Source organism: Sinocyclocheilus grahami, unplaced genomic scaffold (genome assembly GCF_001515645.1).
Source record: "Sinocyclocheilus grahami isolate Dianchi unplaced genomic scaffold, SAMN03320097.WGS_v1.1 scaffold3.1, whole genome shotgun sequence".
NCBI classification, from domain to species: Eukaryota; Metazoa; Chordata; class Actinopteri; order Cypriniformes; family Cyprinidae; genus Sinocyclocheilus; species Sinocyclocheilus grahami.
Window position 1 is genome coordinate 7,221,315 of NW_015505182.1, and position 22,457 is coordinate 7,243,771.

General features: G+C 36.5%; 2 protein-coding genes across 8 annotated transcripts in view; one reads left to right on the forward strand and one right to left on the reverse strand.

The window, feature by feature from the left end:
* camkvb (CaM kinase-like vesicle-associated b) overlaps positions 1–7,763 on the forward strand; it is a 45,868-nt gene extending 38,105 nt beyond the window's left edge. For all 3 annotated transcript variants that reach the window (XM_016262687.1, XM_016262625.1, XM_016262740.1), the window contains 7 exons: positions 1,414–1,552; positions 3,843–3,963; positions 4,180–4,255; positions 5,333–5,469; positions 5,605–5,683; positions 6,244–6,331; positions 6,415–7,763. In XM_016262687.1, the coding sequence (XP_016118173.1) occupies positions 1,414–1,552; positions 3,843–3,963; positions 4,180–4,255; positions 5,333–5,469; positions 5,605–5,683; positions 6,244–6,331; positions 6,415–6,753 (979 nt within the window). In that variant the 3' untranslated portion in view covers positions 6,754–7,763. The remainder of the gene's footprint in view (positions 1–1,413; positions 1,553–3,842; positions 3,964–4,179; positions 4,256–5,332; positions 5,470–5,604; positions 5,684–6,243; positions 6,332–6,414) is intronic.
* A 7,412-nt stretch (positions 7,764–15,175) lies between these two features.
* sema3fb (sema domain, immunoglobulin domain (Ig), short basic domain, secreted, (semaphorin) 3Fb) overlaps positions 15,176–22,457 on the reverse strand; it is an 86,314-nt gene continuing 79,032 nt past the window's right edge. For 3 of the 5 annotated variants that reach the window (XM_016262164.1, XM_016262106.1, XM_016262278.1), the window contains 6 exons: positions 21,356–21,444; positions 20,753–20,794; positions 20,062–20,219; positions 19,163–19,242; positions 18,516–18,649; positions 15,176–16,909 (listed from right to left, as the gene is read on the reverse strand). In XM_016262164.1, coding sequence (XP_016117650.1) covers positions 16,490–16,909; positions 18,516–18,649; positions 19,163–19,242; positions 20,062–20,219; positions 20,753–20,794; positions 21,356–21,444 — 923 coding nt within the window. In that variant the 3' untranslated portion in view covers positions 15,176–16,489. The remainder of the gene's footprint in view (positions 16,910–18,515; positions 18,650–19,162; positions 19,243–20,061; positions 20,220–20,752; positions 20,795–21,355; positions 21,445–22,457) is intronic. The other 2 variants (XM_016262328.1, XM_016262224.1) reach the window with 1 other exon arrangement.

Below are 22,457 nucleotides of genomic sequence, written 5' to 3' on the forward strand. Positions count from 1 at the left end.
GGAAACAAAAATTATTAGTTCACCTCTCAATTCATTTGTTCATCCCGTGACAGCCCCATAGGCGCTATGCAGTCTGTACCGGATAGAGAAATGATTAGTTCACTTCTCAAGTCTTCTGGTCTAAGTCGTTTGTTCTTTTGTCATGTGACGTGATAACAGTATTGGATACAGAAATTAGTTAATAATTCCCAACCTTCCTTACACACACATTTACAGTTATGTGATGCATTTCTGTTCTCAAATTGTAGCTTTTTTTATTTCTCATAATTTATACATTTGTGAATTTCTGTCATGATGGTTAACATGATGTGCTAATAAAGAGGCTTTAAACTTTATCAGTATGATAAGGAAAAATCACTGTGATAAAGCAAAGATACCAACATATAATATTTGTTTCCTACATATAATGTTTGTATATGTTGTAAGATACTGAGCCAGGAAGCCGGCACGTGACAAAAGAATGAACGACTCGAACCCGAAAACTCAAGAGATGAACTAATCATTTCTGTTTCCGGTACAGACTGCATACAGTAGCTTCAGTTTTCAGGGATGTGACATGACAAAAGAAAGAAAGATACAGATCGGGCGGTGAGGGAAACTAACAGACTGCATAATCTGAAACAATGAATTAATTATTTCTGTTTCTCATAATCTGACCTTGGTTGCATTATAGTTTTATTGCATTAACAGTCTTATTCAAAACGTTGCGTAAGCAGATGTGTCGTGGAATGTGGCTATTAACATGTAAAGTTTAAATTATATTCTGCTGAAATGAACAAAGATTTGTTCATTTTGATGAACGAGATTCAAAGATCCGACTCAGTAAAATGATCTGATCTTCTTATCACTAATCAATCAGTTTAGAAAACAACTTACATAAAATGCATTTAAATACCAGTTGTCACTCTATATGTTCTAATAATATGTCATAGTAATATGTAACAATTTTGAACAAGCATTTGAAAGCCGCTGCCTGTCTCTCAGACAACATACAGGTAGCAAATGCAAAAGTGCAAAGAACTGACAAAAGCTGCAGAAAACAAATTCCTCTGGCAAAGGTTGTTTGGCGACAAAGGTTCCCTTCTAATCATGTTGATACTGACTTCAAGAGGCTAAAGCTGCTGCTACTGTTGCTTGAGACAGAACAGAAATAAACCCTGCGTTCAGACTGTCCTAGCACGATTATACCACCTCATCCTTGTCACATTCCTACCTGTCTGTTTGGATTTGCATTCATTATTTTAATGCCTCATCCCTGCTGTACGCTGTATGTGTGGCATGGACTGGATGACTTGCACCTGCTACACCTGCGTGATCAAGTAAAGCTTTTGAAGGTGCCAACGTTTAAAGCAGGGTGTGAATAATTCATAATTGCACAGAAAAAGCAGCTCAGCATGTTGTGTTTTCTTGCAGAGCCACAGGTCGGGAGGTATTTGACTGGATTCTGGATCAAGGCTATTATTCTGAGAGGGACACCAGCAATGTTATCAGACAGGTGATGGAGGCAGTTGCTTACCTGCACAGCCTGAAGATTGTTCATAGGAACCTGAAGGTACACCACACAGCGCCCTCTGGTGGTCATATAATTCATAATTAATTAACATTATTACCCAGAAACTTCCACACAAGACACACAATTCGGTTTTCGAATCTAAACTTTCGGACCACACTTTAATTTTTTTGTGTAATGATATCAGATCTGATTGTTTATTGTTTGTTACTATTTTTTTTAGATCTCCAATCTCAAAAATCCTTTTTTTTTTGCTTTTCATAAATGATATACTTTCTTAGTAAATTCTTCAGTAAATTTTCTTGTTTAGCATCAAACATTCACAAAAGTTGTTTGCTTCTCAAGTAAACTAGATTTTAAGTTAAATTTAGTGTATTTTTATTTGCTTATTGGCAAATTGTGCTTTATTGATTTAAGCATAAATCTACTTACATTTACTGAGGTTTATGTCTAAAATACAGAAAGGAAATAATTTGCCAATGGTGAAAGAAAAAGAGGATAATTTTACTGGAAAACAAGGGGGAAAATACTAAAAAGTATCAAGATCATGTATCAATACTTTTAGCTGTTAAAATAATCAAACACGTAGGGCCTCATTTATAAAATGTTGTGTAGAAACCATCCTACATTTGATTTTATGATCATCTCTCAAATATGCGTACGTGTGATTCATAGAATAAACTTATGCACAGAAAATGCACGTGCGCCTCTCTTTCAGATGTGAAACCTATGAATCACAAATAATCTTGAACTTGCACACAAATGAATGGTTTCAGCTCTCTGCCTGGTTAACGATTCCTAATTAATGCCATTAACATATAAAAGATCACCAGTCATCATCCAAATCCTTTAATTTAGAACAGCAAGCTGCAAGAACAGCTTACATTTTCAAAAACCTGCAGTACTCCGACAAGAAAAAGTGTGTATATCTGCTCGGACCCTGACGTGACACTAAGCACTTTTCCACGTCAAAGGCAGTTTTTACAAATATGAGCTTTGGCGTGGATTTAAGCGCACACACACTCAAAGATCAAATCTTAGGGAATCTAGTTAGGGAAGCATCTAAATTTTATTACATTCGTTCGGTGTGAACAGCAATTGATAATGGATAATCAACAGTGACAAGGTCGCGCCAGAAGAGCCTCACACAGCCTGTCTGTATGTGAAACAATCTCATGGAGAAATCAAAATATATGAACGCAACTGCACACAGAAGAAACATAAAAATGTAACTTAGTTTTTATATTTATAACATATAGCCTAGTTAAGCAACACAACCAAGAGAGTGAAATTTTCTCTGAAATTTGACAATGATTTTATGCAAGAATGCAAACGAGTAGTTAATATGCATTTTAGTACAATATTGTCAATGTTGACAGTTTTTGCTTGATTTGGTTAATGACAATAGTTCCAAACAAAGGTCAAAGCAGAACAGTCTGAGCAAATCTCTGAGCAACACTGGTGTTTTGTTACTGAATGGTTACTGAATGATTCAGCATTTTTGAATTACTCATTTGTGTCAATGATTCAGTGGTCCATTCATAAAGACAGGCACTTGCTTCATTCTTGAATGAATCAGCTGTCTGAACGAATTGTTTGAATTAATGTCTCAATGACTCACTTATTAAGATAGTCACTTGCTGCCACCTACTGGCAGTTTTCTTTCATATTTAAAAGTAGGCTACAGTAGCTTATCTTTGCATTTTTTCCAACATTTTGTATTTGTATATTAAAAAAAAAACGATTTAAAACACCAAGCTCATAACATGATTTATTCTGTTATAATTTTGCAGTGTAAATGCATTCATGCTACATTTTAGCTTCAGTAAACTGTCTGTGTAAATGCATCTAAATGCCACTTCAGCTGCTTCTGTTTCTTCTGCAGTGGAAAGATAGGTTTTGTTAATACTGATTTCATTTGATTGGTAACAGCCCTATATTGTCTTGTTATATTAAGTGAAATTATTAATATAAAATGGCCAAAAAATAGGCAAAATAGGCAAAAAATGACCTAGAAAAAAAAGTAAATAAATTTTAGTATGCAGTAACTTAACTCATATAAAACTAATTTCCCATCAACAAAATTGTGGCCAGTGAAAATGCTGAGTGGCTAGACAATTTGGAAAACCACTAGCCACAGTGGCTGGTGAGCAAAAAAGTTAATGTCAAGCCCTTGCTAATAATGTATTGTTCAGTAAATAGTGTTCCTAAATTTTGCTCTAGAAAGTTACTTGTTTTTACATCAGTTGTCTTGACACAAAAACAAAAGTCTGTTTTGAGAAAAGGAATTTCACAAAGCATCATGTCGTCTTGTCATTCTCATTCCCTCTAGCTTGAGAATCTGGTGTATTACAACAGACTGAAACATTCGAAAATAGTCATCAGTGATTTCCATCTGGCAAAACTGGAGAATGGACTCATCAAGGAGCCCTGTGGAACCCCAGAGTATCTGGGTAAGAAGCTCTTCAAAACAGGCAAAACCTCTTTAAACACTCATGGGGCCAGTTGCAACAGATGGTCTTTATTGATGAACAACAACATTTTTTTTTTTACAAGATTTCTGTTTACATGGGCATGCATTTGTTAAAATTCGAATAGCAAACTATGGTAATCTGTGTCACTATGTTTTTTTTAAATGCATTGTCCTTGTTCATTTTTTTTTCAACCAGCCCCAGAGGTTGTTGGGAGACAGAGATATGGCCGACCTGTGGACTGCTGGGCCCTTGGTGTGATCATGTACATACTGTGAGTGTATTCTCCCATAAACCAAAACCAGGAGCTCATAATACCTTCATTTACAGACAGTATTTAAAGGGGTCCTATTATGCTTTTTCACTTTTTCAACTTTAGTTAGTCTGTAATGTTGCTGTTTGAGCATAAAAAAGATCTGCGAAGTTACAAAGCTCAAAGTCCAATTCAAAAGGAGATATTTTATTTAACAGAAATCACTTTTCAAAAACTACAATGAACAACTTGTTTGGACTACAACACATATTTTCCTGGATTTGTGGTGTCACAAATACAGACGAGTGGGACAAGACCTGGTTGAGCTGCACTAGAGAAGGCAACGAGTGTTATCACTATGTCGGAGACACGCTAGCTTTCCCAAGGCAGACAAACTTAGAGTGGTTACAATCATCCCGGTTTAAATCGGGCTCAAATTGATTTGATTTTGAGCAATATTTACACTGAAGCTCGCAGGCGGCTATGGTAAGGGGCATGACATTTCCCGACCAGGCGCCGAGTGCTGCCAATCACAACACACACTGGACCAGCTAACCAATCACAGCACATTTCATATTTCAGAAGGCGGACCTTCATTTGATACAGGAACTATTCAAGCCGTTCATGCCAGACTGGGGAGAGAGGTGTTGTAATAATGTAAAATATGTGAAAAATAATGTGTTTTTCGAATAACCTAGTATGAGAGCCTGTTCTAGTACACCTCCAAAACAAAATCAAGACTTTGTAAAAGAGCATAATAGGACCCCTTTAACTAGTCTTCCACAGCCAGACTTTTGATTATCAGCTGAAGTGTGGTCCACATTGTATCTTATTCTGATCAAAAACCACCCACGTTGACTAGAATGTGCTGTCTGAGGAGTAAATGCGAAACCGATGATACCTTATTAATAGATCAGAGTCATCTAATTCACATAGCGTTTCTGCAGTCTCCACAAAATCTGTACAATGATAAAAAAAATGCCAATATTATGCTAATTTTATGTGCAAAATGCATGTCAGGGAGCTGTGTGGGCATGAGAGTACCATTACCCAGATCCTTCTCACTGTTTGTAATGATTTCCCTCATCTCATGCACAGGCTCTCTGGAAATCCTCCATTCTATGATGAAACAGATGATGATGACTATGAAAACCATGACAAGAACCTCTTCCGGAAGATTCTTGCTGGAGACTATGAGTTTGACTCACCATACTGGGATGAAATTTCAGACTCCGGTAGTGTTAGTGAAGAATACTGATAAAATCTCACATGCTTAGTAGATCACAAACTTGTCTTATGAAAACCTTGATTTTAAAGACATGGTGTGACAGTTTAGTTGTGTTTACATCTGCCATTTTGTCAATTCGCAGCTAAAAACTTAGTGTCACGTCTTATGGAGGTGGACCAGGATCAGAGACTGACTGCACAAGAAGCCATCAACCATGAATGGTACTTATAGTATTAATATACCTGACAATTACTGGTTACACTTTATTTTAAGGTGTCTGTTACACAGGTTACATGTACTTACTATTATAATAAAAATGAATTATGCATAATTACATGCAAGTAACCCTAATCCAAAACCTAACCATATAGTAAGTGCATGTAGTTAATTAATATTACTAAGTACTTAAATTATATAATTACACTGTAACATTGACACCTTAAAATAAAGTGTAACCCAGTTACTCAATATATTGGCATTCCTAACTACTGAGAGAAAATTTTGTGTATGAAATACACCACTGTTCAAAAGTTTGGGTTATAATCCTTCAAAAATCATTCAATCATCAGCATTATGCTTCATATTTTATTTTTCAGGATTCTTTGATGACTATAAAGTTTAAAAGTTTTTGTAACAATGTAATTGTCACTTGATCAGCTTAATGCTGAATCATTACTGAACATTTAAATGAAGAAAACATTTCTGACCCCAAACCTTTGAACATTACTGTATCTAAAAACAAGTTTCCAGTCCATATAATATGTTTTTTGCACCATTAAAGGATATCTGGAAATGCTGCATCAGACAAGAACATCAAGGAAAACGTGTGTGCACAAATCGAGAAGAACTTTGCTAAAGCTAAGTGGAAGGTAATTTCTAGATGAAGTTCATGCTTTTGTGTTAAGAAGTTGAGTTTGGCCAAATTTAATATAGGATTACCACCTCCCTTTAGAAAGCGGTACGGGTCACTACCATGATGAAGCGTCTCAGGGCACCAGAGCATCAGACGGCGGCACCAGTAGCAGCACCTGGTGCGCCCAACCCTGCAGCAGGGGCTCAGGAAAACCCTCAAGCTCCATCGGAGGCCTCCACAGCCCCATCGAGTACCGCTGAAAGCAACTCGACGAGCACAGAAGCCCCTGCCGTGGAAGCAGCGGCTGCTGCCGCCCAGCCTCCGGCTGAGCCTGTTCTTCACACCCCAGCTCCGGAGCAGCCCAATCCTACACCGCGATGCAACGGAGAGGCTTTAGCCCCCCTGCCATCAGACACAGGGGAGGAACAGAGCAGTTAATCTTGCTACCTCTCTCCCACCTGCGTTTAGATCCCACACACAGCAAGCATGCTAATACTGATCCCGCAGCACATAGCATTAATCTCAACGCTCTGATCGTGAGCCAACTTCTAAAACATTTCCCAGCAAGCATCTGTTTTCTATTGAATCACAAAGCTGTGTGACGTGTATCGAAGGCTCTGGCCACTCTAACCTTGCGCAAAAGAAGAAAAAAGCTGTTTTCTGCTTACATTAAGCCAAGATTGGAATCTTTAGCACTGATCTGCATACATGTTTTAGGATAGATGATTAAAGCAGGCCTCATTTTATAAAAGTACTTTTTTATTTTATTGCATTGCAGTTTGTTAACATCCATCTTGAGCAGGAGCACCGATACACAGCTTCATGTGCGATGTATAGTTTCTGTAAATAGCTTACTAACCTCTGTAGATTAGACGTAGCCAAGAACAGCATGCTTTTTCAAATCTGCTGTTTATGACAACAGATAACTGCTACATTCAGCTTCAGCTTTACATGGCCATTTCATGTCTTGATCGAACACGCGCTCATGAAATGTTGTCATCAGTTATGAAAAATACTTCGGCAGCAACTAAGGCGGCTAAATTCATCTCATAATGGCATTTTAATGGTTGAGATATGTGGCCCAATAAATGGAGCAGAGTAGGTAAACATAAGAAATACCTCAAATCTGCTTGGTAGCTAGCCACATGAACAGTGGAAAATGTGATTTGTTCTTATAATGTATTATATACTCATTTGCATACAATTGTACATGTATTGAGTAATAATATACTTGTCCATTTTAAAAGTACATATAGCTACACACACTGATCTTTGTTTTCAATAGAATTTCATCTGAGGCATAGATGTACTACTATTTTGAGACCCTTCAATATATTAATCCTTACATTTTATCTTTCATTGTATCTCACTTTACTAATCTATAATGCATTTGAATATATTCTGAGATATTTAATTTATTCAACTTAAACATAAAATTATAAAACATAAATTATATATTTAACTTTTTAAAATTCCAAATATGTAACAGTCAGATATTTACTTATTCCTGTCAAGTCACTTTTATTTATTTAGAGCTTAATATGATACAGATTGTTTCAAAGCATTCTATTACTTAATTTGACCCCACCCCCCTTCTTTTAAGAAAGGCATGTTCAGATTACAAAAGAAAAAAAAAATCTCATTGACTAACCCATGTGCTGCAGGAATGAATTAGTATTTATGCACTTAAGGATTTTTGAGTGAGATCTAATATTTTAAGATTTTATTTAAGTTAAGAGTTTAAGCCTTTCTGTGTCTTAAAAGGCAGTTGCTAACAAGTGGCTAAACCATCATCAAGCCAAACAGAAAAAACATGCTTATACTCTAATTTTTCTAGACTATTCTGACTCAAATTTTCCAACTCAAAGATGGAGACAGAGAAAAGTTGTGTGACCGTTGTTTTTATTTCTGGTGATTGTATTTAGGTTTCAAAATTCATAAATGTTGTTTGGGATTATCTTGAACAAAACGTGTAAGAATCATAAACTCATTGGTCACAAATCTTATTTCTGCAATAACTAAAATCCTATTGGCTGTTCATCAAGGGAATTAGGGTGATGCTAACTTGGGTTACAAAAATACATCCTCCCTGCAGCGCTCTACATTGGTTAGATATATTCCTGCCTAAAGCAAATACTTTAACACTAATGATCCTAATTAAGTCTAGCCCTATTAACCAAACCCTAATCTTAATGATTTAAGATTTTAGCCGATAGCTTTTTTTGTCTTTACTTATTTTATAGAAATGTCTGCTGTCAGCAACAGACACCTCATCTTTCACACTGATCTTTCTCATTAAACATTCACGCTTCACTAGTGTGTGGAGTTTACTGTCTGTTACTCATGAGGCAGTACTGATTCATTTTTTAGTTGATGCGTTCTACAGTAAATTTAAAACTCATTATGTGCCGTCATGATTTTTTACATGAACAGGTTGATGTTTTGTTTTCAATATACAAACATATTTCAATTTTAGCACAGAGAAATGGCAGGTGATGTAGGATTAAAAGAACTTAACGAAAGCAAAATGAAACGGTCGACCTCTTAATATGAGCAATAGTCTACAACTGCGATACTGTGATGCTACTCTCAATGTCAGTGTCCATGTGAACACTCAGTTTCTGATTGGCGTGTCCTCCGTTGAAGTTAACAATAAAGGGTGAGAAGCTCAGGATTACACAGGACAGATGAAGCCAGTGCACCTATTGTACAATTATTTCATGTAGGTGAACAAAAACAGTGACGAAAGTTTCCCCTCCAGTGGCCAACGATTTGTAATTGTTGTGCAGTGGTGACATGCTGTAATTTTCTAAACATCACAGGAGTCAGTGGAGGTTTGACTGAAGAAGGCCTTGATATGCAATTATGCTGTCAGTGGTCTTGATTTGAAGATGATGCACAGCATGGGCTGTCACAGGTTTCTACGGAAGTCAGCTTTGATATACTTTGGATCTCACACGTGTCACTGTCATTTTGTATCTTTCACTTCTTTTATCTTCTAAAATATTTACTTTCTAAAATCTGTCCCATACCTTTATTCGTTCTATCTACTCAGAGACTTTGAGATGTTGTTTTTTTGTCTTTGATTTTGTATAAAATACTGAAAGCTCACACCGTTAAGACCTAAAATAAAAAGAGTGGCAAGTAATGTTTCATGTGGGTCTTGAAGAAAAAAAAGAGATTTTTATAGCATTCATGTATACTGAAACCGCAGCTAGATACTGTGTTAAAATTCAAAGCAATTTTTTTTAACAGTGCTTCACTATTGCCTAAGTGTTCGATGTCTGTTGATTTCCTCATTCTCTGATGTTCTTCTCAGTGTGGTTGACTGTGAACCTGTGAATACACTGAGGACTGACCTCTCTTCACTTTAACCTCTGTATTCTTCAACTGACTTTCATGCTTTCAAAATAAACACATCCTGAATGATCATCCATTAGTAGTCATTTTTTATATGCTGCATGTTACACGCTCCAACAACTACTTTTACTTTTAATGTGAGACATTGAGAATTAAATTTGTCAAAAATCTGAAAGAAGACCATGTCTTATTTTAAAAAGTAGACTGTTACATTAACAATCTTGGAATAGCATCTGCACAGGGCTCTTAGAGTAATTATTTGGCATGGAGGAATGTTGTGTCAGACTCATCCTTAACTGAAGTTATTTGTTAACACTGTTCTTCTCAACGTCGATGGTCTATTAATATTTGCCATGTCTGTATATGTCCTATGAGGATATGATATATTAGAGGGGAAAAAGGTGAAAGGAAGTGAAGAAATACTGTTTGACTTGGATTTTGTAAATGGCATTGGGAGAATAAGAATGTGAAGTTACAGTGAATGGCAAAATATTAATCAATTCCACATATTACATGCACCAGTGCAAGTCTGGGCCTTATATATATATCTGTCATGACAACTCTCGGAGGGATTGGCATGGTAATGTACATGACAATGTTAATGTATTTCGTCTTGGCGGAATAGATCTGCAACGCTAGATCTGCAAGTACCGAGACTTGCTACTGCCAATACATCCACAACATGCTGCTGTAAGAAATACTGCTGCTGCACATATAACACTTATGAATAACCCCCATATAGCATACATTAATCACCCCGTAGAAGATCTATACAGGTGGAGCTGGGGAAGGTGGAGGGTTTCTGAAGCAAGCTGCAAACTGCTACAGCAAACAAGACAGGTATTTGAATATTGAGCAGTAAGCTCATGCGCAAAGCCGACCTCATACGTCATCCGCCCGGAACTGCTTCCGTTTACAACAGTGAGCGCAAGCTAGATTAAATTGATTTTATATATGGTTATTTTTCGTACAAAAACGCATCGATTTGCTACAGGAGGACTTTGTTCACCCCCTGCAGGTGGAGGGTTTCTGAAGCAAGCTGCAAACTGCTACAGCAAACAAGACAGGTATTTGAATATTGAGCAGTAAGCTCATGCGCAAAGCCGACCTCATATGTCATCCGCCCGGAACTGCTTCCGTTTACAACAGTGAGCGCAAGCTAGATTAAATTGATTTTATATATGGTTATTTTTCGTACAAAAACACATCGATTTGCTACAGGAGGACTTTGTTCACCTCCTGCAGCGTGTGAGACACTTTTTTTTTATGGATGGGTGCTTTTTATTTAACTTCTTTTGGACTGAAGCACTGCAACACCCGCTGACTGCCATTAAACAGCTTGAAAGATCAAATAATTTTTAATATAACTCCGACTGGATTCGTCTGAAAGAAGAAAGTCATATACACCTAGGATGACTTGAGGGTGAGTAATTTATGGGCTAATTTTCATTTTTGGGTGAACTGACCCTTTAATGCAACAGTATATATATAAAATAATAATAATAATAATAATAATACAACTTTTTGACACTATTCAGAGGATGGTCATAATGAACAGAACCAACCAAAAATACATACGCAAAATATAAATAAAAGGGCAAAACACATAAGGCTGAAGTTTGAGAGTTTGCCACTGCTATGGACAAAATAATAAAATCCATATGCATATTCAGTGCCTGAGAGTGTTGCTTATACACAACAGGTTTATAAGGAACAAACACAAATTAAGTTGGCATTTATTACCCACTTCACAATCACTAAGTCCTCACTCGCAATTTTAATAAATAATGAGTTTTAGATGAATATTCCCTCTGATTTTATTTTAAAAAATACACACTTAAGAAAAAAATACATAGAACCCTATAATAGTAGTGGCCTACTCCTTTGCAGTGCATCAGAAAGCAAGCATCCTAGAGGCTTAGTGAAGCTTGCCCTCTGCTGGTTCACATCATTTAGTACATCACATATAATTACATAATTTAGTAAATATTCAAAGATTATCAACCAGACAGTAAGGCAATGGCTTCTCTCTCTTCTGGTAATAAGACGTGAGAACATTTTATCCTCTGCCCAATGCATCACTTAACCTCAAAGTCTAAGAATGAATCCACATTTATCATCAGCATCTAAACCACTTTAAAGGATGTTTCTAATGACATCAGAGTGAGCTGGCCTACTAATGTCCTGTCCAGACCACAAACTTTACAAATGTGACGTCCTGTACATGATTTACCCTACATTCTGAATGTTATAATGGCACTGTCAGGAATCGCTTCCTTGATCTCACAACCTGATAATACCAGCAAACATCTCTCCTAATGTCCTTCAAGACTGATCAGGTTACTTAAAAAGTGTTATTCCATGCGTTCATTTCTTTCCAGAGTGCTACACTTCAAAAAGCATCTGCTTGGGCAAGACATAATCGATAAAAGTTATTCTGAAGCTTTCATGTCAGACCGATAAAGAGGTTTTGAAACAGTGAACAAAAGACTTTGTAAGCATGAATAGAGGCCTTTCCATAATAATGACAGCCTATGATGGCATGTTGAAAGGATGGCACCCCTTCCCCCTCAGAGATGGGTCGGGGAGATAAGCATGTGGGTTTCTGAGCCATTCTATCCTCAATGTGTTCAGCTATTCACTCCGATAATCATCCATCACCCCAGTGGGTGAGAACAGCCAGTCACTGCGACGACTGTGCCCACCACTGGCACTGAGACACCAGACACAGGGAATGATGGGAGCAATCAGATAAGACAGAGACAGAGGTTTGTCTGTTGGGGGACACAAATGGCACAAAAGAGGCTAGTGATGATGAGATCCTATTTTGCCTGAATGCGATGCCCGTGATGATGCCCGCTGTGCCTGGAGAACAACAACAATACAGTGACAGGCAGAAGTGCTGTATGTCCTCTCTGGGAATGATGTTTAGTAACTGCAGGCACAAGTGAAGCCACTGAGAAAACTACACCAATGTGCTGACATTTCAACACACATATTTTACCTGTTAAAGGGATAGTTCACCCAAAAATGAAAATTCTGTCATTAATTCGGTCTCATGTTGTTCCATCTTGGGAACACAAATTAAGATACTTTTGATGAAATCCGAGAGCTTTCTGACCCTCCATAGAGAAAAATGTAACTGAAATGTTCCCAGACCCAGAAAGATGTAAGGACATTGTTAAAATAGTCCATGTGACATCAGTGGTTCAACTGTAATTTTATGAAGCTACGAGAATACTTTTTGTGCGCAAAGAAAACTAAAAGAACTTTTTTTCAACAATTCTTCTCTTCTGTGTCACTGTACACCACCATTATCGAGAGTACCACGTCGTGGGCCAATAGAGGTCGGAAGTTTGAGAGGCAGTGTGTAAACGCAATTGACACAACGTGAGGTCGTATTTATTTTTGATCTTGCGAAAATTTCGGACGAGAATTTAGGACTCATTGTGCAAAGACCTTTAGATTAATCTTTACCAAATTGATGGAATAGCAAAAGTGTGGAGGCAAAAAGGAACTGCTTATGATCCAAAGCATGCAACCTCATCTGTAAAGCACGGTGGAGGTGGAGTCATGGCATGATTGGGCATGCATGCTCTCATCTTTATTGATGACTTAAATGATGGTGATAGCAGAATGTTCAATTTTGCAATTTTGTCTTTACTCAGAATATCATACTTTCATACTTATCTGCGCTATTTCTCTTCAGAAGTTATTAGCATTCACTGATAAAATGCACTCGTTTTTAACTAGTGTTGAGAATATATTTTAATCATTTCAAACAAGCGCTCGTCAAGTTACGCAGGTGTCTATTGTAATTGCCATCTCATCGGACTCTTTTTCAACTGTAAAATAACGGGCCAGTGTTGCCAGCTTGTAGAAAAACTAATTGCTGCATTACAAAACCCCAAGGTGCAAGTGCGAGCTCAGCATGCATGTGCCTGCAGTAGTTAGAAAAATCTGACTACGCACATACTGTGCTGATGATGACATTTGCGCCAGTAAACCAAAGTATTGGGGTATTTGGTTTTTTAATTACTTAAAAAGAGAAATTAATAGGTGATGCAACTTTTTTTCTCAACACCTTGGCAGATTTTATATTTATTACTATTATTATTATTAGCTACAACAATCAACAAGTGAAACATACACTACACAATAAACAAGGCTAAATACACAAAGAAAATTCTTAAAGAAAATCCTTAAAGGTACATTCTCTGAAAACAAGTCCTAATATCTTATGCAGTGTTATTTCTCATATGAATTTATCTTGTTTCAGGGATTTTTAGATATTTTACTGGAAACTCAGACAAAATATACTTGGTAGGAACGGGCAACCGTAAATTGCTGGTCTTTAAGAACATGAGAGACTTACTCCAGGGCAATTGTTCCAGTAATATACTGATTGCATGGATAAAATCATCTTATTAATGCACTTAATCAATGATGATTTAATGATAAGCACATAAACATAAAGATGGAACAGTAAGCATATATGCAAAAAGTATAATCACATCAGCAAAAAAATAAAAAATAAAATTATAGCCTTCCAAAACGCACCTAGACATAAAAAGGACACAAGGTATCAATGACGATCTACAAGCTCAAGTTTGTGTAAACTCATAAGAAACGCTGCAGAAATCTCACATTGCACTAGCTGTGAGGATGCTTGTATAAATTAACAGATTATTTTGGTCTGGTATTCACACAAAGGTATAATATTATCATATATCACCGTTACAGCGCAATCTGGACCATGCCAGTTCCTGGTCATTACATACATGCTTAACATTTTTAGAATGGAATGAAATTGGAATGATTCCGAATTGGAATGACCTAAGGGTGAGGAAATGACAGATTTTATTATTTTTTTTTTTTTCATTTTTGGATGAAGTTGCTTGATAAATCTGAATTTCTATAGAAATACCACCACTGTGTCAGCATGCAAAAGCTATGATAGTGCTTTATGAAAGCTTTACTTTCTCAAACTTACCAGCAAATCCATCCTCCGTCCTGTCAGCCCAGGATTCTTCCACAAAAAAAAAAAAAAACACCTTCCCAGGAGTCTGTGATCAAAGCATCAGCTGATGAAGAAAAAAATTAACAGCTGAATTACTATCAAATATAGAGCTTTAATTTATTAGTTAGCAACGGCAAGAGGGGAAAGAAAATCATTTACACAATTATCACAGTAACATCACCTGTGCATTGAGTCTCAAACTGATGACAAAATAAAAACACAAACATTTCTAAAGACGCATCTTAAAAATACCAAAAAAATTGTACAACCATTTTCTCTCGCTGTAAGACGAACGCTGTAGGATTTGGGACCGTGTGGTGCTTTTCTAGGAACAGTAACAATACCATCAACTGTTGAGGAATCAGTTAGTCAACGTTTTAAGGTGAATAGTTGCCCTCTGTTTTGCCTGCCACGCAGAAAAAGACCATCAGCCTTCTGTCCAACACTGACCTGACCATAAAATATATGAACAGAAAGAACTGCAACGTAGCTATCTTTAATTTCGTAATTACAATACCACTACATAAATCATGCACACAATGAAAAGCCAGCTTCCCAAGACCTCGAGTAGTTTAAAACTGTGATAAAATGCTCTATACAGTGTGAACACATTTTGAAAATGAATGTAGGTTTTGTCATATATCAGGATGTGTCTTTTATAATATTGTAGCCTTCACCAGTTTATTTAAATTCATATTTAGGCCATAATTAGCTGAATCTCACAAAAGCATACCAGATCATATTTCACCCTCGAAATGAAAAGGAATATAATTATATATAATTGTTGCTTAAAAACAAGTCCCATGTCACCAGTTTTGGATTGTGACATTTCCCTTTTCAAATCTATTTATCATGATATCATAAAAAAAATTGCATTCTCACCATAATGGGAAAATTAGTATTAGAATATTAAAACATGGTGGGAAAATTTGTTTATATGAAAATAATGATTTAAAAGAATGGCTTAATTTACTTTTTTTAATGGGTGAAATATGACCTGGACGTGCTTTCACATTTGTGCATTTATGACATCATCATGGTGCGAGTTGGTTTGTGCTTTTAGTCTTTTCAAAAGTGGCATAAAAACAATAAAAGCTTACTAAGAACCCTTAGCAGCTGTTTTACATGAGTCAAAACAGTCACAAAAAAATGTGCCATGAAACTTGATTACCTTAAACATTTGTGCAATGAAACAGATGCATTTGTGCATACAGAGCGACATTAGGAAGACAATATGAGCTGGTGTAGCATTGTAACCAATGAGGGACCAGAATGCACTTAGGGGTGGGACTAGTGGTGAGGTGCATTATGATGTCAGCATCTCGTGCCCCGCCTTTTCCGAATGTCTTTCCGTGTGAAGAGTCTAAGGGGGAAGATTAATTCCCATTCGCTCTTTCCATACCCATCTCAAGTTCAACACAGTTCATAGTCTATGAGTTTACGTCAATATATACGAGTCGACAATGCCCGGAAGATGGAAATTGGAGATTTCTTTTGTTTTGTTTGTAGTTGTGACAATAAAAATAATATAACAATACTATTTGCCCGTTAGGTACTTATACACAAAGAGCATTCATTTTTCTATTTAAGTACAAAGAAATCTACAGAATGGTACTATATACAACCTACAATAAATACTGTGTATGATATCATCTTTATGTGTTAAAAGGGAATTCCGTTTGTTGCTTGAAAAGTTCGGTTTCATTTGATGGAAGTTTTTCTTTCTTTTTTTATTTTTACAGGTTTTCCTCTATTAGAAGTCTTTCCTATAAGGCCGGGGGGGCTGAAGCCCCCTCATGTCTCCTCCTCGTCCCCATGATGTCTGCGATTCCGCGGTTTCTTCTGTTCCTTCAGCTCTTTGAGGTCTTTGGCCTTGATGACCCCCATCAGCGGGTCTCCATATTGCCAATAGTCCTGGCAGTACTGGTTTATGAGGCCCATCTCAGGCTGACTGAGGATGGTCAGAAGGTCTTTGTATTGTCCGGCGCTGGGGGTCCAGGGGCTGGATTGGAGCGAAGACGTCACCGGACGGCCCGATTCCACTAGGATGCTGTTGACGGCCTGGTTGGTCAAGACCACCAGCTGAAGTTTCACCAAGGTGTGCTTGAAGTTCTTCTCTGTGGCTGTGCAGACGTAGATGCCAGAGTCGGAGGACTGAAGGGAATGTAGTAGCAAGCCTTGATCTGTCTTCAAGACGCGCCCGTCGGTACGGACCTGAAGAAACAAACACAAAAACAGCCATGAGTAATAAAGCAATGAACTTTGGAGGTGTCATTCAGACTGCTTATTGATCTATTACTGTTGCATATATAGAAATGATGGTTAGCCGATACCAATAAGCAATACTTATTTTTATGACATGGCTAATAACTACATGCATTTTCCATTTATTTTTTTCAAATAAAAAAATAAATATGTGACCCTGGACCACAAAACCAGTCTTAAGTCGCTGGGGTATATTTGTAGCAATAGCCAAAAATACATTGTACGGGTCGAAATTATTGACTTTTCTTGTTATGACATGGCTAATAACTACATGCATTTTCCATGTATTTTTTTCAAATAAAAAAATAAATATGTGACCCTGGACCACAAAACCAGTCTTAAGTCGCTGGGGTATATTTGTAGCAATAGCCAAAAATGCATTGTACGGGTCGAAATTATTGACTTTTCTTTTATGCCCAAAATCATTGGGATATTAAGTAAAGATCATGTTCCATGAAGATATTTTGTAAATTTCCTACTGTAAATATATTAAAACTTAGTTTTTAACTTCTGACTTCATTTGGACAACTTTAAAAGCGATTTTCTCAATATTTAGATTTTTTGCACCCATGTGACCCTGGACCACAAAACCAGTCTTAAATCGCTGGGGTATATTTGTAGCAATAGCCAAAAATACATTGTACGGGTCGAAATTATTGACTTTTCTTGTATGCCCAAAATCATTGGGATATTAAGTAAAGATCATGTTCCATGAAGATATTTTGTAAATTTCCTACTGTAAATATATTAAAACTTAATTTTTAACTTCTGACTTCATTTGGACAACTTTAAAGGCGATTTTCTCAATATTTAGATTTTTTGCACCCTCAGATTCCAGATTTTCAAATAGTTGCATCTCGGCCAAATGCTGTCCTATCCTAACAAACCATACATCAATGGAAAGCTTATTTATTCAGCTTTCAGATGAAGTCTGAATGGTCCAGGGTCATATATATATATATATAATATTTTATGTAATTACACTATATTAAATTACACACAAATTTGTAAATTATATAAATTATAAATTGAATTATAGAATTATAAATATTAAATGACTAAATTTCATTTTTACTATATACTATAATTACACTATATATAAATAGTAACAAAATTATTTAATGATTATATATGTACAATTATATTTATTTAAAATTATAAAATGGTATTTAAATTATAATTAAATTATTACATTTATACTATATATTATGTATATATGTGCAGAGCGAGAGAGTATAATTACATGTAAATTATAATTGTATATGTACAATATATTATTTTACATTTTTTATATATTTTTAGCAAGGTTCTATGTAATTATATTATACTATAAATGTAATACTTTGGTAATTATACCATACATAAAATATACAAATATTTGAAAATAAATATACATTTTAACAGTTCATTTTTTAAATTAAAATTAAATCCACTTTTTCACATGATCTTTTTCATACCATCATCTTTCATATTATTGGCATCCAGTATGTCTAAAAAGGAAGACACTGAATCAATATCATTTGCTTTGCATATATTTGTAATTGTGTGTCCTCACCTCTCTCCTCCTGTCGCTGTTGTCTCGGTGGAGGTGCCATTTGATAGCGGCATGGGGCGATCTGGCCTGGCACTCCAAAAACGTGCTGCTGCCCTCCACCCCGTACTGCACCGTCTCTAGAGTGTTCTTATTGGCTGGACAACAACAACAACATGTCATTTCTCATTGACATCAGCACAGCATTGGAGCGAGAACAAGAGCTGACCATGAACTATTAGAGCAGAGCCAGTAGAATGTGAGAGTCGTGTCAGTCGAACTACAGTAATGTAAATAAACACAACACTACAACAGTTCAGATCAGAGCAGAATGAGGTTTTCTGTTAACAGCTCATTATGGTTGTATAAAGAAAGCACAACTGTATTTTACATATACGCTTAATTTATATAAACTAATTTCACAAAATAAATGAAAATGAATAAAACTGAGTTCATGAACTGATGATGCTGATAAATGTGTCATGCCACGAAAACAACTATTAGCTGTGATTTGAATGATTTATCAATGAATTAGTTGTGCATACAAAATATGCATTAGACAGACACATTTATATTTGAATAAAAAAACAGGCAGAACTAAATCTATTTACTGATAATAAATTTATATATTTCCAAATATTAATTGTAGTAAAGTCAGACTAGTGACTTACTGTTGGAATTGTATCCTCTGCACTGCCGAATGGGATTCCCGTATTTCACATCCTGTCGCCGACTGCGTCTGAAAGCAAGCCAATATGACAAAATAAAAAATGTATTGACTAACTGACTACACATATATGTCTTAAGGAACATTTTAGTAGACAGCTCATCTGATTAGATTATTCAAACTCTCCGTTTCAACACACTAAAAATATGACGCTGGCAGGATGAACAAGCGTAAAGTTCAGTGGAGAAAGAAAAGATCAATCAGTCTCTCTGGGATTTCATCTTTCTGCAATTTTAGGGAAAGTCCCATCCTGTTTCACAAGAAGAATACTCACCCTTCACTAAATAAGATCCATACGGACACCTGTTTGTCTCAAACACTTTGGGATAAATGAGCAGACGCTTTTAAATGAAAACTGTAGCTCCCCCTGAAATTGCCCAATATGACTAATGCATCTGACTGCATGAAAGCAAAACATCTTCAGTTGCAACATCTAATGAACAACATTTCCAGAAATTAGGAGGCTGTGACTGTAAATGAGGATCGAATCCTCATGAACGCACATGACTGGAATATGATCTTTGATGCGTAAGAGTTTTGGAATTATTTTGGTTAAGTGAGGTTTCGGATCTTATTAATGTGTATTTCATTATTTCCTATCAATGTTCATAAAAAGAGCCAAAGAAAGAAATGGGCCAGATTATTGAGAAATTACGGAGAACAGAGATGCAGATTCAAATCAGTGTCTAATGGAATAACTACTAGGCTATTGTTCTGACATGGGATTTTAAAACCAAATGTTTTCACTATGTTACTGTACATACCTGAATGTGGTGTATGTAAAGATGCTGACTGACACTGTGTGTAAATGTCATTCGGTTTGAAGCGCTTTGGCATATTTACCTCTTCTGTGAGGCCGAGTACCGAGAGCAGGACTTGCCGTCCCAGGCACAATAAGGGTCCCGGGCCAAACAGCAGTCTGCACAGGCCTCGCCATAGACATCACACCTGTGCAGGGCCAAATGAGTCACCCCAACCGGAGACGCCACATATAGTTGTTGCTGCAACAAAATGAGTGAGTCTTTTTTTCTGCCTTTAGATATATAATTTGATCCTAAAACATCAAGGTACATCATTTTCTATTTTCAAATCTCTTCGGAAAGAAGAAAACCACACATGACTGTGCAGGCCTGTGTAGGTTTTGAACTGCAAATTGAGGCCTGTTATGATAATGGAGCTTTTTTCCTCCAGCATTTAGACACTTGACATTTCTGTTTTTAGGATCAGCTGTTTTAAATCAGCTTTTCTGGGAGGACTAGGGTTTAAATTACAGCCTAGTAATGATGTCATGCCACATCTGCCAACAATCCCAATCATGATGAAAGAATAAAACATTTTATCTCCATGCATCTGTAAAATTGTTATCCCCATATGAAAGAGGCTTATAGATTACAGACGGATAGCAGCTGCACGTCTAGCTTAAGTGGGTCTATTGCTGTCCTCTTCATGGGTTTGGGTATTCCTCCAGTATTTTACAGAAAACATCAATGTTTGTGAACCATATTTTCATGTTTAGTGTACAGCAAATTCTTACCCGTTTTGAAGAAATCTTCATAGTTGTGATAGGAGTAGGGACCTGAGAGTGAAAGATATAAATCTGTATTGTGCATGACTTAATTAAACAGTTTGGTGTCAGTAAGATTTGTTTTGAAATAAATTATTACTTTAATTTAGCAAAGATACATTGCATTTATTTAAAGTAACAGTAAAGACATTTACAAATATTCTTTTGAACTTTCTATTTTCTATTAATGAAAATGACATTTTCCACAAAAATATTAAACAGCACAACTGTTTTCAACATTGATAATAATAATAAAAAATGTGTCTTGAGCAGCAAATCAGCATATTAGAATGATTTCTGAAGGATCATGTGACACTGAAGACTGAAATAACGATGGTGAAAATTCAGCTTTACCATCACAAGAATAAATTACATTTTAAAATGTATTAAAATAGAAAACGGCTATTGTAAATTGTAATAATATTTAACAATATTGCGGTTTTTACTGTATTTTTTTATCAAATAAATGCAGCCTTGCTGAGCTGAAGTGATCAATCAGGATCAAGTATTCCAAAGAGCGGTGTAATATTAATAGGTTAGTGTACAACAGGAGATCCAGGGCGCAGATCTCACCTTAAAGACCTCCACTTCCTCTAGCACCAGTTCCTCTGTCTGCAGATCATCTCTGGGCAGGACAATCACCTTCTGCACTGTACCTCTGTCTGTAGGGCAAAAGAAAGACAGTCAGATTAAACTGCCTCTTTCTAAGTGCACTTCCATTTTACAAGTCCCAAAACATTAAAAGCACCATGATATTCCTCTGACAACTTTGTATCTATTCCATTTTCCAAGCTTTTTGTCTTTGCATCTTATGCCCTGATAAAATCATGATTATTATCTTTCACTGAGTACAGAAACACTAGAGGTACTCTTTCTTTCCGTCCCATCTACCGTGTAGACCCTTCACATTTTCCACACACCATCCCTTGCTTTAAAAATCCCTCCTTTGTTTTTTTTTTACTGCTTTTCACGGCGTACTCATCTTTCAGCTCGGCTGTACCCTGTCAGGCTCTGTCTTTACTGCAAAGCTGAGGTATTTCAGTGGCTGTGTCCTAGCAAAATGCTTGTTTGATTTAAGCGTGCCATTGCATTCCTCCGTGCACGTCCGGCCTCTAAATAACGTTGCCCTCGTTATGTAGATTGGACTCGAAAGAATGCAGGCGAGCGACGGCAGCTGAAAGCCAGGGACGTTCCTGTGAGTGCTTGTAGGTGCAATGGGCCGCGCAGAGTTGATTTAAAAGCCCATTAGACTCTCAGACTCTCAAAGCAAGAAAAGCAGATATATAGAGATAAACTACAGCACGGCGAGACCAAAGAATGATGTCATTCTGACTCTTTAAGGTTAAAAGAAAGTTTGAAAAGGAGATGAGAGTTAGGCAGATCAGCTGTTGTAGGTTGATGGATTCTTATAAAGTGACCCTGCAGCTTTAAGGTGCTGCATTCACAGATTTTATATCAAGAACAGAAAGATGGAAACACAAAACCCTCTTTTGTGTGTGTGTTTAAAATCCATCTAAGTAGAGTCAGACGCTTTCACCTCCTCTGATAAATGTACAGTACACTGAGAAGGAATGAAACTGACTTTTTTATTTCCCTTTATCCTGCAGCAGTTTCAGTGTCTTGACAAAGGTTTAAAGAAAAGGTAAGATGACAGTTACCGTACCTAAAAAAAAAA